General features: G+C 40.1%; 1 protein-coding gene across 4 annotated transcripts in view; it reads left to right on the plus strand.

Moving 5' to 3' along the window:
• The window catches only part of LOC144943448 (diacylglycerol kinase beta-like), a 139076-nt gene that overhangs the window by 44214 nt on the left and 79032 nt on the right, over positions 1–15830 (plus strand). For 3 of the 4 annotated variants that reach the window (XM_078870887.1, XM_078870879.1, XM_078870906.1), the window contains 3 exons: positions 1230–1306; positions 9849–10014; positions 14048–14224. In XM_078870887.1, the coding sequence (XP_078727013.1) occupies positions 1230–1306; positions 9849–10014; positions 14048–14224 (420 nt within the window). The remainder of the gene's footprint in view (positions 1–1229; positions 1307–9848; positions 10015–14047; positions 14225–15830) is intronic. The other variant, XM_078870897.1, reaches the window with a different exon arrangement.

A 15830-nucleotide genomic window follows, 5' to 3' on the forward strand; every position in this document is an offset into this window, starting at 1 on the left:
TAAAGCTTTCGTGACTGCAGGGATTCATCTTCTTGGTTCTTTCGGTAAAGTCACGTAGAAGGGAAGAAATAAAATAATAAAAATAAAACATAATAAAATAATTCTCACGACGTGAGCATACAAACGAATTGGAAAATTGGAATAATGTTTTGGTCTATGAACTATAACTTTGAAACACTCATTCGTGATTGTGTTGCTTACACCTAATGGTATTTACATTAGTGGCATGTTTTAGCCATTGATTATTGTCAGGTGAATAACAAAAATAAGCCAAGTTTTATCCATCTCCTTTTATAATTTTTGTAAAATAAATTTAACTTGCTATGTTTTCCTCTACTGGTCGATTTAAAATTAAATATGAATCACATGTTTAACCAGGCGTTTCAGAATTTGGGGACATGAACTAGAATTGATGTTGCATAAGTCATGTGGTGTTTTCATTAAACATTCAAACTGCCAATGCCAACATAGTTTCTTGTATTCACATGCCTTTTGTGAGACAAGGCACACATACATTCTGTAATTGATCAATAATGCCGAATACTGTGTGCATTGTTTAATATTTAGGCTGCATGTTAATTATCTACATTCAAACTGTTCCACCAAGAAAAAATATTTTTCAAATGACAAGGGAAAATAATTGGCATTTTCAGTTTAAAGTGGGTCTCAGAAGTCCATGCTACACAATTAATGAATTATTTTTCATAAATCCAGCTGAGAACACATTACGATACAATATCTCTTTGTCAGACCTGAGCTGTAGTTTCACCTTTGTGATCTCTGGTCACATAACATTGATTTTACATTCTCAAGGTGAAAGTAGCTTACATTCCACTTTAGCATGCACTTGTGTGCCACAAGGTTTTTATTCCTCGAGTCTTAAAAATAATGTCTGAGTGTTGTTGTTGTTGTTGTCTGTGTGAATGTAATGCATAATAGGAGGGCGTGCAGTAATATCAAGGAGTGTAGTTATAACTCCTTACAAATATGGTCAGCATCCAGAATTCCCTCAAGACCTTCACATTGTACAAAGGTCAGGTGCTTTAAAAAAAATTTTTTACAAAATCTCCAGCAAGAATTTGAGGGGCGCCCCTTCAATGTGACCAAATAAGCAACAAAAACTGACTGGGGGAATTATTACCTTTTTCGCCTGCTTTGCTTCAAACAGGACGTAGATAGCCTCTGTGTCAACCAATGTGTTGCTGAGTGTCTTCCATTGTCTCCCACAGATACCAACAAGAAAGTGAAGGATGTCCTTGGGGAGTTCCGTGAGGGTGGAATCCTTTCCAAGTATGACCCCGAGCAGGTAATCTCCGCGGGTCATTATTTTGGTTGAACCGTGCTCATTGCAATTGTGATTACCGGCCGCGTGCTTTTTCAGGGAAAACTGAGATGAGATTAGCCAGCCGGTGCCAATGTCTGATCTCGATAGAAATTGACCATGGCTTGGTTTTTGTGGTTATCCTCACTTCAAAATATCTTGTTGCAATTCCAGTTGGATATATAAAAAAAAATATCCTATGAATTTTGACATTTCGATTCTGCATAAACCTGCACTTTCAGCAGTCACATAGGACAAATATTGTATTTTATGGTAAGTTGCTTATGCAGACTTAAAATTATGATGGTTAGAGCTATAGAGCACTGCATGGGTGTTCCAGGCAATGTAATGCTCACTCAATCATCCGTGTAATAGCACTGTATCTGCCGTGATGCATGTTGTTTACTGCTGCTACCTTGAAATGAGCGAAGATGCATCCTTTTGATTAGGTCGTGCTTTTGCACCGAACTTCATGATTGAGGAAAATACATTTGTGTCCATGTAGCCTATTATCGCCGAGATGGAAAATTATTCCCCGTACATGAATTGCAACTGCTGTTGAATAATAAATGTGATGAAAAAGACATCAAGCCTCGCAGAGGAAATGTGTCTTTTTTACACTTGTGCTTAAATAAAAGTATTTTTTTATAAAATTATATATATAAATTAAGTACAACATTTTAAAAAAACATAACTATATGTTCGTTTAGTTCAAAAGCAGGCAGCATGAGGTTTGAAGTTCAGAGCATTACATAGTGAATAACCATGCAATTGCATTCGAGTTAAATGTAATTTGCAGCAGTTAGAGCACATCATTCTTCGATACCTGCATGCAGACACATACTTATTAAGAGGTCGTAGAAAATGTTTCTCATTGCAAAATAGGATTTTGTTATTGAACATATAGAACAATACACCTTCCCTTCAAAACACTGGAGCATATGTTTTATTTTAATATAATTACTCCTGTGGTTCCATTTGTTATTCACACAGCTTGTTCAGCAAGAGGCCATTTTTTCTCCCTTTTGGAACACTATGCTAATGTTTTCAAATTTGGCATGAAACCAACCATTGAATGCACGCAGTGAAAAGCACAGGCATAAATTTGCTTCTCTGTTGTCATTGAGTCATCCCTTTTTCTTCTATTGAAAAGGAAGCAATAACTCCGTAATTTAGAATCAGATTTTATTCTTGGCAAAGCTAAACTAAATCCATGGTATCCATGTTTTTTCAGTGAACTATTTTTTTATGTTAGATTTTAAATGTGTTTCCTTTGCCTTCTTTAGTAACTCAATCCAAATGATCAATCGCTCATGTATAATTACAGGGCAAAGCATTTTAAATTTAGATGCCCTCTGCAGAATGTGAAACCACGTATAGAACTTGTACATGACCCGGAAGTGAAATCATCAGCCTTATTCAGTGTCTCATAATTGGTTCGTCCTGCCAGCTGACTGTACTCTTTCACCATGTGCGTGAGTAATAATTTTAGATTTGTGAGCTTTCACAATGGGGATAAACAAGAGGTTCAATGGCACACTTCTTTGCTGTTTTCTACACTCGTTGGTGACTGAGCTGAGACTAAACAAATGTCACATCTCTGAACCTTTATCTTTCATCTCAAGTAGCCACTTGTGGCTCATATTCAAGACCTTAGTAGGACTGGATCAATGTCCTGCCAATGGAATTAGTCACCTACCTTCTCGTGCTAAACAGTATTTTTGTCAATTTTATGACATTTAAGATGCATTGTTAGTATTCACTTCTTCAAGCCGTGTTTAGTTGGATTCAATATTCCATAATAGCACATCTGGACATGCCATTCCTCATTTGCAATGAGTGATGGTGTGGAGCATCGGATGTATAAGCAAGGCTTAATTACATGCAGGGTGGGGCATGTGGAGGCTTGCATTTAAAGTTCACCATGGAATGCATTTAATTGAGTCGGAGCTTTTACAGTCCACAAATTTGCCTCAACAGTAATTGCATTGAGTAATAACATAAACAAAGCTGCCTACTTCACCATAATTCTTAGCTTTCGACACAACCTATAAATAGTTCAAGACAAGTGATGACATTCGAAAAAAATATAAAATATAACATTTGCGATAAGGCTGGAGGACTGAACACTCGTCTGACATCGTAGCATTTTCTCCAAGCAGGAGAGGGGGACCTTTTGGCACCCGTAGGCCATAGATGACCCATATCACTTTGTTTCATATGGCCCACAGCCGCATGAGGCCTACCACTTTGAAATGGCTCGCAAACTATATTTATCCATCCAATTTACATCAAATAACATTTACAGCATGTAACATTCTTTGATGATAGAGTTATTGCAATCTGCTGCCTCCGTAAAAAGTGTATCCTTCCACAGAGTGGCTTTACCTGGAAGCTAGGTCGTGTTCAGCTGGTTGTGCATATATTGCAATTGTGGAAGCCTGCTTTAGAATGCTGGGGGCATCTATTCTTAGGACTACAGCTGCATGAAATATCGTCGGTGGGGTTCAACATAGTGTACAAAATCTGTTTACTATTTACTTATACAAAATCATCAAAAAACAATGCATTGTTTTTGCACAGTGGTGTGTATCCAGCATGACATGCAGGTCTGGGCTCACTGGATTCGAGCCTTATGTCTTGACGTGCACTTTTATATCTCATGGATTGACATTTGGCCTTTTCTCTGTCTACAACTATATAAGCTCTTGTTATAGTTTCCTATCCTGGTATAAATCACTGAATATTGAACACGCCAATGAATGCATCCATTTCCCCCCCCCCCAGCCGCCTTCCAAGCCCTCTATCATGAAAAACCCCCATTCACAAATTAAGCCTGCTGGAAATATTGAGCCTTGCCCTCAAAGGACCTCCTACACAGTAATGATGGTGTCCCATTAATATAAACTGAATGGCTAACACAATGAGCTACAGATGTGCCTCGTATTTGATACATGTGGCTATATTAATTTCTACTGGTAAATGTGTGCACACTTAGAACATCAAATCATACCCTGCCAATAAGTATGAGCTCACGGCGAGCTATTTCCCGTGCGTGAGATGTACACTTTCGTATTCTGTTGTATTGACGTGACAATGTCTACATGCAATATATATTATTTTATTTTAACATTATTTGAAGGGGAAATTACAATCTTAGCAAAATTTGATAGAATGCACAGGAGGTATTCTCACATAAATATAAATGTTACTTAAATGACCGGGAAAGATATCCACCGGACACTAATGTTCACGGATGGTCACAATCTGGACATATGGACAAAATATCATAACAAATAGGACATTGTGTGCAATAATGCTTCGTGGCCTAAGATTATCATCAGCTGCTTGCACAAATTGCCACAATTAAAGAAAACAATTGCCAAGTGTTTTATAGAGTAGCAACATTGCTGTGCGATGCATGCTTTATATATTTCGAAGACAAATACTTTTTTTCCACGTCTTCAATGGGACACTTTCTTCATGTGGCCAAGAATATTTTGTGGGCCTTGAAGGCCTGAGGAGCTATAGTGGAGAGGGGCACCCATCCAGTATTGCTCCACCATGACCTTCATAATGTGAGGAGGTCTTCATCCATCAGTGAATATAGAGTGACTGATGATGATGATGACACTTTTACAAGATTTTATTGATTAAGTATTTAACATGTGGTGAAGTAAGTTACAGTATTTGTATAGATGAATGGAAATGTTAGCATACGCAATCACAATCGCCTTTTCTTTTCAATGAATACACCAGGCATGCACGTAACAAGGCAACTGCAATTGATTCATTTTACAGAAAAGCAAATACCACTATATGTACACCCAATCTAGGTCTATTATTCATACACATATATCCATGGACTCCTGCTCACACATGCATTGCCCTAATGTGGGTGATAACAATTCTGGCAGTATGTATATTTTCATTTGTATAATTATACAGTATGTTTTTAGTATATCTTCTTGGTTAGAGCAGGTCTGACCTGCTTTCCACCTGAGGACGGCTGCTTGCGTTGTGGCCGAAACGTCGTGAGAATTATTTTATTATGTTTTATTTTTATTATTTCCATTCTACGTGACTTTACCGAAAGAACCAAGAAGATGTTTTTAGTAATTTTCCAGTGTTTAGAAATGTATATTAATGCATTGCTCTACCAGTGTGGATATTGATTTGCCAACTACGTTTACACATTTACACATATACAGCCAGGTGTGCATATGTGAAAGCACCTCACATATTCAGATGAACACTCGGGTGGATGTGCCTGTCATGAATAATGGCCCTTAAAGGTCAGGTTTTGCTATTGTGAGGCACGGCCACGAGGAGCATTTAAAATGTGCTTCTTGTGTATGCCTTCTTCACGTCGCACGCCGCACGACACAAGAACCAGTTGCGTTAACCCTACCAAAGTTCAAAGTTCAAAGACCACTGGAGTGAAGGCAGCTGGGCACGGTGTCTGCTAGCCCCCTGTGTGTGCACAATACGTAGTCAGGTGTTTGAAAACAGGGCCTTGCTTATTCGCACTTTCCATATGAGAGGCACACTCCAGTTATGGTCCTGTGTGATAATACAGTCCTTTCAGAAATGACGAAACCACACAAAATTCACTCTGTCCTTATGATCCTTTCACACTGATGACTCACTGCCATTTTTAGGTTATTTTAAGCCTATAATAGAGTGAGGGTTTCTCTATGAAAGCCTTTTATGGATTGCTGTTAAGTGTACATAGCTTACCGCTTGCACAGATTGTAACCAAAAAGCATCCCCTGCGATGCCCAATGAAGGATTGAGTGTGGACAGTCCTGAGCCAATAAACACAACTCAGTGCTATCATTGAAAAACTGTCTTGTTATAAATCATCTTCCATCACATTGGACGCAAGAGCTATATATTTCCAAGCATCATAATTCAAAAAGTCTACCTTCCAAATAAAGAGCTCAAACATGAAACAAAAATGGCATTGCCCATACTCATACAGGAGATGTTTAATTTTAAGGAAATATGTTGATTTTACTCTGCGGACATTTACTGCATATGCTGCCATGGTGTACTGGTGAGCACACTGGACTTTCAATCCAAAGGTCGCCTGTTCAATCTCTCGGCAGTTGAAACAATGGACACGTTTCTTAATTCCACCCAACAGTAATAATAGGTTTTGCGTGTGGCTGGGAGAAAAAAGTGTGTGTGGGTAATAACATCTCTTCCAAGACGTAGGCCAATATACCCTCTCGTGGTGCCCTTTAGAATCCCCTGTAATGAAGACCCTTACGCCAGCAGGGGTACGAGAAAGAAATTGCAGGGCTGCACCTTTAGCTCGTTTACTTCATACAGGGTGAGAGATAGAAGTGATAATGGTGTCTGGTCGAACTAAGCTAGCACCTTTATCACGCATCACTGGGAAGCTGGTAAAAGTGTATTGATAACTTGTTTGGAGAACACCTGTAGGATGGTGTCTTCATTTGGAACTGTGCATGGCCATGTGAGTCCCTAGATACTGCGAATAACACTTAAACTAATGGTAAGTGCTTTCATGCTCTGCCTTAGCACGTCACGCAATTTCAAATTTGCTAAATCTCTAAAACACGAATGTATGAGTCGTGATCATTTAAACATACCTTTATATTAGATTGTTCTACAACAATGTGATTTGTTTCCAATAACTACCACAACGCTGTTGTCCGTGAGCGTTACCTATCCATCTTTAAACTTGGGTTAAAATCCTGTAAAAATGCTGTTTCATGGTTGCTTAAACAAAATAGATCACATTAAATCACTCACTGTCTTCCTACTCACCAGAGCATTAGCTAAAAAACAAGACAATCTCTCTCATTATAATGTAAATGCTTACCCCGAGCTCTCCATACTCTGATGGTGCTTTGTCTTTGATTTGTGCACCTTTTGGCGTCATCTGGTCCAACATCATGTGAGACTAGGCTCTAAGAAAAGCTGTCTAGGGTGTGGACCAATCAATTTCAAGGACAGTGCATACATTATCAGAGTTGTCTTTTTGTTTGCATTTTGACCGCAAGTGTTGTGGTTAATGCAAACATGATCCCTTGTATAAAGGTGTCAATTTTGTTGCCAGGTTAAAGGGTAAAAAAACTATTATTAATCTCTCTCATTCGCTTCAAAATCCATGACTCCCTCTCCTGCGTGCTTCTTTCTTCTCATGTTCATTCCCATCACTTCATCTCCCTCCTCATCTGCCTTTCCCCGCTCCCACTGGTTCAGTTATACGGCACTGCCTTCCCAATCAATCTCATGGTTTTTGTTGTTGTAGAATGTAGCGTTTCTCTTTCTCCTCTGATACTCCTACAGTCTGGAAAATTCCTTGCATTGTTTGTCTATTTTGGACTCAGTCTATTTATGGGACCCTGTCACGGTGTACTGGTGAGCATGCTGGACTTGCAATCCAGAGGTTGCCAGTGTTTGGTTAATCTTCCGGTTGAGGCAGATTAGAAAATGGTGCAACTTTCTAAGATTGCCTCCGCAGTTTCTAAAATTCTACCCTTCCCCCTCAGACATATAAATGAGTGCACCGCAGTTCGTCGATTGGCAAGTTGTATGTGGTGGAGTAAAGTCACTCAATCAATGTTTATTTTATGTGCCAATATCGCACTCAGTAAAGTAGGCATCAGTACACATTACAGCAGAATGGGAACGGTACAGGGGCAAAGAGCAAGAGGAATGAAAAAAGTGCGGTTACTCGGCCAGCAGTGGCATGAACAAGCAGTTTCAGGGCTGTACCTTTGTCCAATGTATTTTGATATAATGTTATCTATTTTTAATAGCTGAAGCTTCATCAAGTTCTCCTCAGTTTATATCTGATTGCATGTGGTGTTTAAATACTGTCGTGTACCGTATTTATCCAGAGAGCTTACCTGAGAATCAAGTTTAAATAAAGTTTATTTTTCGATTTAAAGCTTTCGTGACTGCAGGGATTGATCTTCTTGGTTCTTTCGGTAAAGTCCCTTCTACGTGACTTTACCGAAAGAACCAAGAAGAAAAAGTTTATTTTATTTGGTACACGGATGTGCGTGAGCACAGCAATAACAAAACACAGACATCAATATTGCACAGAACGAGCAACAGGGTGCTTAGGGAATATTGGACACCTAATTTTTTTCACGTATTTAACAGTTGTTTCAATGAAACACACGAATCAAAAACTGTGCAAATGTAATCTTAAAATGATAGGTACAGGGTGCAGGTAAGCTCTATATTTTAGTCTAACTGAACCATAAACACACGCAAATCAACAAGGACAGTGCAACATATGGGAGCAAGAGGTGGCACAAAAGTTACATACATGTGCAAGTATGCTCTGTGTTGTGAGTATTGTGTAGCATTTTTTTTTTGTACTTGACGGCAGGGTGAAGCAGTGTTAACACTCTTTATTTACCATTTCTCCTTTGCTTATTGTTGCATTGCGACAAAACACTCACATACATGTGGGTGGTTCAGCAGCAGCAGTCAGAAACTTCTAAAGATGGGTCAGCATTCTGTCTAAATCTTGACTTAAAGCTTTAGTGACTGCAGAAATTCATATTCTTTGGGTCTTTCTGTAAAGTCACGTAGATAGGTTCAAAGAAAATAACAAAAAAACTACGACGTTTTTTTCTCCTCCTGATGACGATCGCTTGTGTTGTGATCGAAATGTCGTAGTTTTTTTGTTATTTTTGTTATTTATTTGAACCTATCTACGTGACTTTACCGAAAAACCCAAAGAATAAGCATTCGGTCTACTCTGCTGTCTCCTGCATCCACCTTGACAGTTTCAAGCCTGCCATATCGAAATGTCCTTATAAGCAATACAACACATGGCACAATTTCACACTCAGTTTTACATTGTTGTGTCTTGAAGGTCAATAACTATTCTGTAATACTGAAAGAGTGTATTGAAAGTCAAACCAGGCGTTCGCTTGATTGGATTATTGACTGCTTGTTAATAGTTTCGGTGTGGTGAGTAGAGAATACTGTACTCCCTTTACAACTACAACGGTGTTTGGCAAACTGTGCCTCAGCACATTTGCACATATTTTGATCATTTGCTCAAACTCTCGAAATATTGAAGTTTGAACCATGCTCATTTTAACGAGGCAAGGGTCTATTGATGCAGCCTGTTTGTGAACGGTGATCTGTGGGAAATTCAATGTGACGTAAAAAACTAAATTACAGCCGGTCATGCCGAGATGATGCTTGTTTGTATTTTATCGTGCTTTTAACTCTGTGAATTCATGCTGAATATCTATTAAAACAGTTAAATCAGCCATAAAACAACATCACGTGTTTGTTGGGAAATAGGCAGGTTTAGTAAAAGCCAGAAATGCGTTCAATGGAATTCACCATATTTTATGTAAAATTCACATTATTTAAATAATTCCACTGTATTTTTTTTTAAGTGTAACAACACCACTTTATGGTGCTAAAAATATATTTGGAAAAAGTGACTGCATGTTCTGTGCCCTTTGTCCTCGTATGAATGTCTGTGATAATCATTTCAACAATTTCATTTGTCCAGCCAATTGACTTTGAGGGATTCAAGCTGTTCATGAAGACATACCTAGAGGCAGAGGTCCCAGAGGAGCTGTGCCGACATCTCTTCATGTCGTTTACACGCACGGACAGGCACCCGGCTCCCCTGGGTCAGTCACAGTGTACGAGCACTTCACAGATCATCGAGACCGGTACCTGCCAGCACACACACGCATGCTTTCATTCACTTGTGATCTGTCAACTCTGCCACCCCTATGGGCCGGTATTACAGGGCTCATAAGTGAGTTTATTTGGGGTCACAATAACCCCCAGAAACATTTCAGATTCTAGACAAAGTACCTGATTTAGTTAAGTGCGGCGTAAATATCATATGTCTACATTTCTTTTTTACAATGTTTGCATTTTGAGTTCTGCTGCTTTAACCACGTAAAACAGCGCTTGACAATAAAAAAAACATTGAAAATGTTTAATGATCAAAAATATATCAGTAAAATTGTTACCAGGAAAACAACTCGTGTTACCGTGTTTGGAGTGCGCAAACCACTATCGCACCATTGTCTGTTTAAGCAGACATGCAACGTGACACTAATGCACTTTTGCACATAAACACATCTGTGCGACAAGCTGTGGCTCTCCTTTGCACAAATGCCAATTAAGCTGATATGTTCACAGCGCAATTGTCAGTTCGGTTATTTTATGAAACACTGTCAACAGGAATTAGACAATGATTTGTGCGACAAGTTTGTTTTCATTACATTGTCTCAATAATTTTTCGTGTGTCTTTCCGTACCTTGCAGACACAGGAAAAGCGTGCATTTCTGCTTGTATAATTTCATCATATTTTAGGGTTGCTTTCTCTAAAGTCATTGTATTGTGAATGATATGTATTGGGTAAACAAATACAGGGCAGTGCTCATTTGATCGCCTTCCAGATTCTTATCTCGAAATGTTACTTTTCATTTGGGATCAGATAACTCTTTTATTGAAAATTTCAACTCAGCAGGTTACAACACTTTAAATAATAATTGATCTCCTCTAATACAGTGCTGTCACTTTATTTAAACTGGCATAGCCGAATAGGATGGAATTCAAAGCAATCATAAACTTTGCAATGATTTTCTGTATTTGTCAGTGACTGAATGGGCTTAAATAATCAAATTGGCTAAACCAAAATATTGCAGATTGAGTGGATACTATTTCCATTCTGCGTATATGTGTCTTGAGCTCAAAAGACAGGAAATGCAAATGCCTTGCCTGGCTCAGTTCCCTGAGAAGATGCAGTTGATCAGTGTTTCGAAACTCCACTCCTCATGACCCCTCCACTGTCTGCCTTTTATGTAATTGCCGATATTTCCTATTTGTATGCAAATGAAGCATTTGCACACCGCATGTATCTGATGGTTGGTAATTACGGAAAGCTGTGTACAGCTGTACCATGCATGGGGCTGGAGTTGACTCACTGGACACCCGTGCAGTTGAAACAACTTTCACTTCTGAGCTGCATCGCACAAGTACACTATAGTAATACAGTTTGTGGAAACAATACATCATTTGGACAACATCTCAGTTAACTAAATACACTCTACGTGGTGTACCTGGGATCCTGCATGTAATTTATCATGCAATTCTAGTTGTGATTATCCATTTTGTATTCATATCCCGGCCCAAATGTAGTGAGGTGTAGGTATGGCACTGATAAATATATTCGTCTAACATTATTGCACTCTTACTTTAGTCAAACACAGCTTTGCAGTTTAAAATGAGTAACTAACATCTTGTATTTTCTTTTTTTTGATGACGCCGAAATGAAAATATGGTATTACTTCACAAAAGCAACTTAATAATTCGCATTCGTATTTGAGGTCTATGATTATAATTATTGATAATTATTGCGGCCGGAAATAATGCAATGAAATGGTGACATTATTCTCCCAGGTGACCATTGTATTGTTGTCACATTCAGTCATCTGGAAGAAGATACAAACAATTGATGCCCTCCAACGTAGCATTGCTTATTTATGTCGTGCCTCATTGCTGTTCAATCATACTGGTAGGAACCTCCTGGTTACACCAGCCCACAGGGGATTATTGTGTCCGTCGTGCAGGGAGGGGCTGGGTGGGGAGGGAGGGGCTGGGTGGGGAGGGGAGGGTGGGGAGGGGCTGGGTGGGGAGGGTGGGGCTGGGTGGGGAGGGGAGGGTGGGGAGGGGCTGGGTGTGGAGGGTGGGGAGGGCCTGGGTGGGGAGGGGCTGGGTGGGGAGGGTGGGGCTGGGTGGGGGGTGGGAGGGGTGGGGCTGGGTGGGGAGGGGCTGGTCACCCCGTGGTGCCCTTATAAAACTCAACGTTTAACCTACTCACGCCGGCTTATGCCCGCCCTCACAGTCGGGCATATTTGTGGTATACACCACGCCGCCGTTGACCCTGGCCATTGACGAGTAACCCAACGTTCCTACCAGCTCCCTCCGCAGGAATGTGTTTCTTACAGACCAGAGGCTAAAACACACCAACACCTCTCTGACTTGATACCAGTATTATTGCGAGAGCGTTTCCAGTGGAGAGCTTATTCTTTCAAAAATACGCCTGTGCCTACATAGCACTGATCACATGTGAAGGCAATTAATCTCAGCCAGAGGCCAGGTTTTTGAAAGAGATGGCAAAACTATAATTAATATCACCGTGGTCAACAAAAAAACCAGAATAGATGTACATGATACAACCATTCTGCATCACTGTCTGGGAAAGCAGCCTCAATCATTAAAAAAAATACTCGCTGAAGATTGTAAATATTGTGAGGGGACCTATATACTGCTGATGGAAATTATAACTGATGTAATTATTAGGATGGATAACTAGCTGTTTGCCACACCTGCCACTGAAGCAGTTTGCACAAATCTGACAGTTCAATTTAAGCATGGTCTGATAATGCTTCAGGGCTATTCAGGGCAATATAAATACCGTACACGGTTCGGCACTTCTGTATGTGTTACTGAATCAGAATGAGCACATGGAGGCCACTGCTAAGCTTTTAACTTGACGAAATGTTTTATTAATATAAAAATGAATGTTCGGAAAACTGGTCGGATTAAAGCATGTTTCGGGCGAGTGATAAGAGGGATCAATGTGCGTCAAGTGAGACGTGATTTATTTCACGTGTGCCTTGCCTCATTGTGAGTCTGCGACGCTGATGATAACGTGGGCACGCCTTGCAATGCAGCTGCTCTGGATCACCAGTGGTCTGAGGCATGGGTTCAAAACATCTTCAAAGTATTCTCCTCTGGTTAAAAGTGACTTCCTGCTCAAGTGAGTATGAATGTGGTGCTCATCTCTTATTAACGACACTGAACCGGTGGTGGAAATTCCTCATTCCTATGATAGGGGAACATCTTTCTTCAGGAAAACTGCCATTGCCTTCCCCACAAAGTGGTACTCATAGTATTAACCCCAGGGGGATTCTGGGCAGAGTCGACTCACAACCAGGATTTGAACTTGCAACCTTTTCCAAAATCGACTGCTTTTGTTCATGTTTTGGTTCTACATTTAGCAACTCGTGTGGAATAAGAGGCCAGGTTACCAAACAGAGGAGCTCTCTACAGCTCCCTCTAGTGGAGGCTCTTTCTGCCAGCATAGGCATGAGCAATAATTTGCAGGGCTGCACCTTTACCTAATCAGTAGCTATTTCGTCAGGAATTGTGCTGTTTATTCCATAAATAGACTTCACCGATGTATGGAGATGTAAAGCTATAGTGAGACAGCTGTGATACAGCATTAGGGGGTGGGGGCGCGGGGCAATTATGAGAGACATGTCTGCAAATTTGACCATGTCCATTTGGCTGTAAAACCGTGGCCTTTGCAAACATTTTTCTCCACTTAAGTGTCTTAATAGCCTGAGCAGATAACATTGTAGCCATAGCTTTCATGTGAGCTTGTGTGCACTTTAGATAATGCATTGGATTTGGGTAATACGATAAAAGCAATCTAAATCATGATGTGTACCAAAATGTATCTCATAACAATTTCAATCCCTCATTATGAATATTATTTAAAGACAGAAATGTAATATCGTCCGTTATTTTTATCGTCCCTTTTTATGCCTCTTAACCTAAGCCATGGGTTTTATATTAAGGATAAATACGACGAATTGGATGAGTGAAGTGCTGCATTGAATGGCAGGCTGTGTTTTAATTGTGGATTGAGGCTCACCTCTCCTATTACCCTTCTTTTTGTAGACAGTGGCAAGGCCGGTGAGAAGAGGCTTGGCCAGAAAGGCGGTGGGGTCGGTGGACCGAGTCTTGTAAAGTCTGCTTCTCTGGGGGATGTCAGCCAGACACAGGCTGTGCACCTCAAGGATATTGTGTGCTACCTCTCGCTGCTTGAGGGCAGCCGACCCGAAGACAAGCTGGAGTGTAAGTTATATTTTACCATTCACATGGCCACTCGTGCAGCCCTCCTGCAGTTCGTACATCTGCCCTGTGCACTAATGCAGCTTTACAATCGTCCTTCCACGCAGCCATCCGTTCACTCTTTTCTTTCACGTAGCTACAAATCCATTCATTTAATTATCAAATCCTCCGTTAGATTAAGCAAGCAGTCATTTGTTCACTCATATAGCATACATTCATATTAATCTATTAATTTGTCCGGTAATCCAGTCATTCATATATTAAATCATAATATTACTTCACCCATAAATCCACCTCTGCAGCATTCTTTGAAATACATAAATTACTTGCTTTTTCTGACATAGCCTGCTCAGCATGAAATCCAAGACTCCTCAGTTTTATCCTCATCTCATTCAAGCACGATATTTTATGGATGCATAGTTGTAAAGAATGCTATGTGGCTATTTTTTTGACTTTGATGCCTTCTGCAGAATCAATGTTGTATAAATTATGAGATTACACGGAGAAAATTCTTAATTATGTGGGAGCACCATCAGGGCCAGCACTACATATTGCATGGCACACGTCAGTTTCTTTATATCACCTTGAAAGGGCCAGGGGGACATTATGAAGAGGGCCATGTCTTGATACGCTCCTCATTTATTTGTAAATGTTAATTCTCATTGTTTTAAAATATGGTTACAAAAGGTAAATTAATGAGCATTGTTTTTAGTATTCTTTGGATCTTTCGGTAAAGTCACGTAGAACAAAAAAATTACCAAAAAACTACGACGTTTCGATCGCAACGCAAGCAATCGTCATCAGGAGGAAAAGAAAAGGAGGAGGGAAAGCTGCTGAGGCAGGCTGTTTTAAAGGTTTTAAATCGGTGTAGCCCAAGGGTCATAAACGAAGTAGGCGGGGCTAGTGATGTTAAAGTGAGAAATTTGCATGTCAATGTAAGATCGGAGAGCTACCTCCACGATGAGGGTATGGAGGTGGCCATTGTATTGTGAGAGATTTGCATGTCAATGTAAGATCAGAGATTAGCATGTCAATGTAATATCAGAGATTAGCATGTCAATGTAAGATCAGAGATTAGCATGTCAATGTAAGATCAGAGATTAGCATGTCAATGTAAGATCAGAGATTAGCATGTCAATGTAAGATCGGAGGGCGAGTTCCACATCGAGGGCGTGGAGGTGGCTATTGCAATGTGGGAGATTAGCAAGTCAATGTAAGATCGCAGAGCTACCTGCACGACTACGAAGCTGCGGAGGTGGCTATTGCAATATGAGAGATTAGCATGTCAATGTAAGATCAGAGATTAGCATGTCAATGTAAGATCGCAGAGCCACCGCCACGTGGAGGACGTGAGCGACAGTGGCTGTCTTAAATGACATTTAACCTGTTAATGTAAAATCAGAGAGTCGAAAATAACAACTAACATCGGAAGGTAGGATGGAAACATCACAGCCAGTTATGACTTAAACTGGTTAATAACGTCCTTCCAATGATTGCTCAGTTTGTACCCATCTTCTCGGTTGAAATTGTGTCTGTGTCTATTTATCTGGATGGCTTCATGAACGAGTCTTTGTTGATAGCCGGTGGGTTTGCAAAGTACCTTCGTCTT

Source organism: Lampetra fluviatilis, chromosome 2 (assembly GCF_964198595.1).
Source record: "Lampetra fluviatilis chromosome 2, kcLamFluv1.1, whole genome shotgun sequence".
NCBI lineage: Eukaryota > Metazoa > Chordata > Hyperoartia > Petromyzontiformes > Petromyzontidae > Lampetra > Lampetra fluviatilis.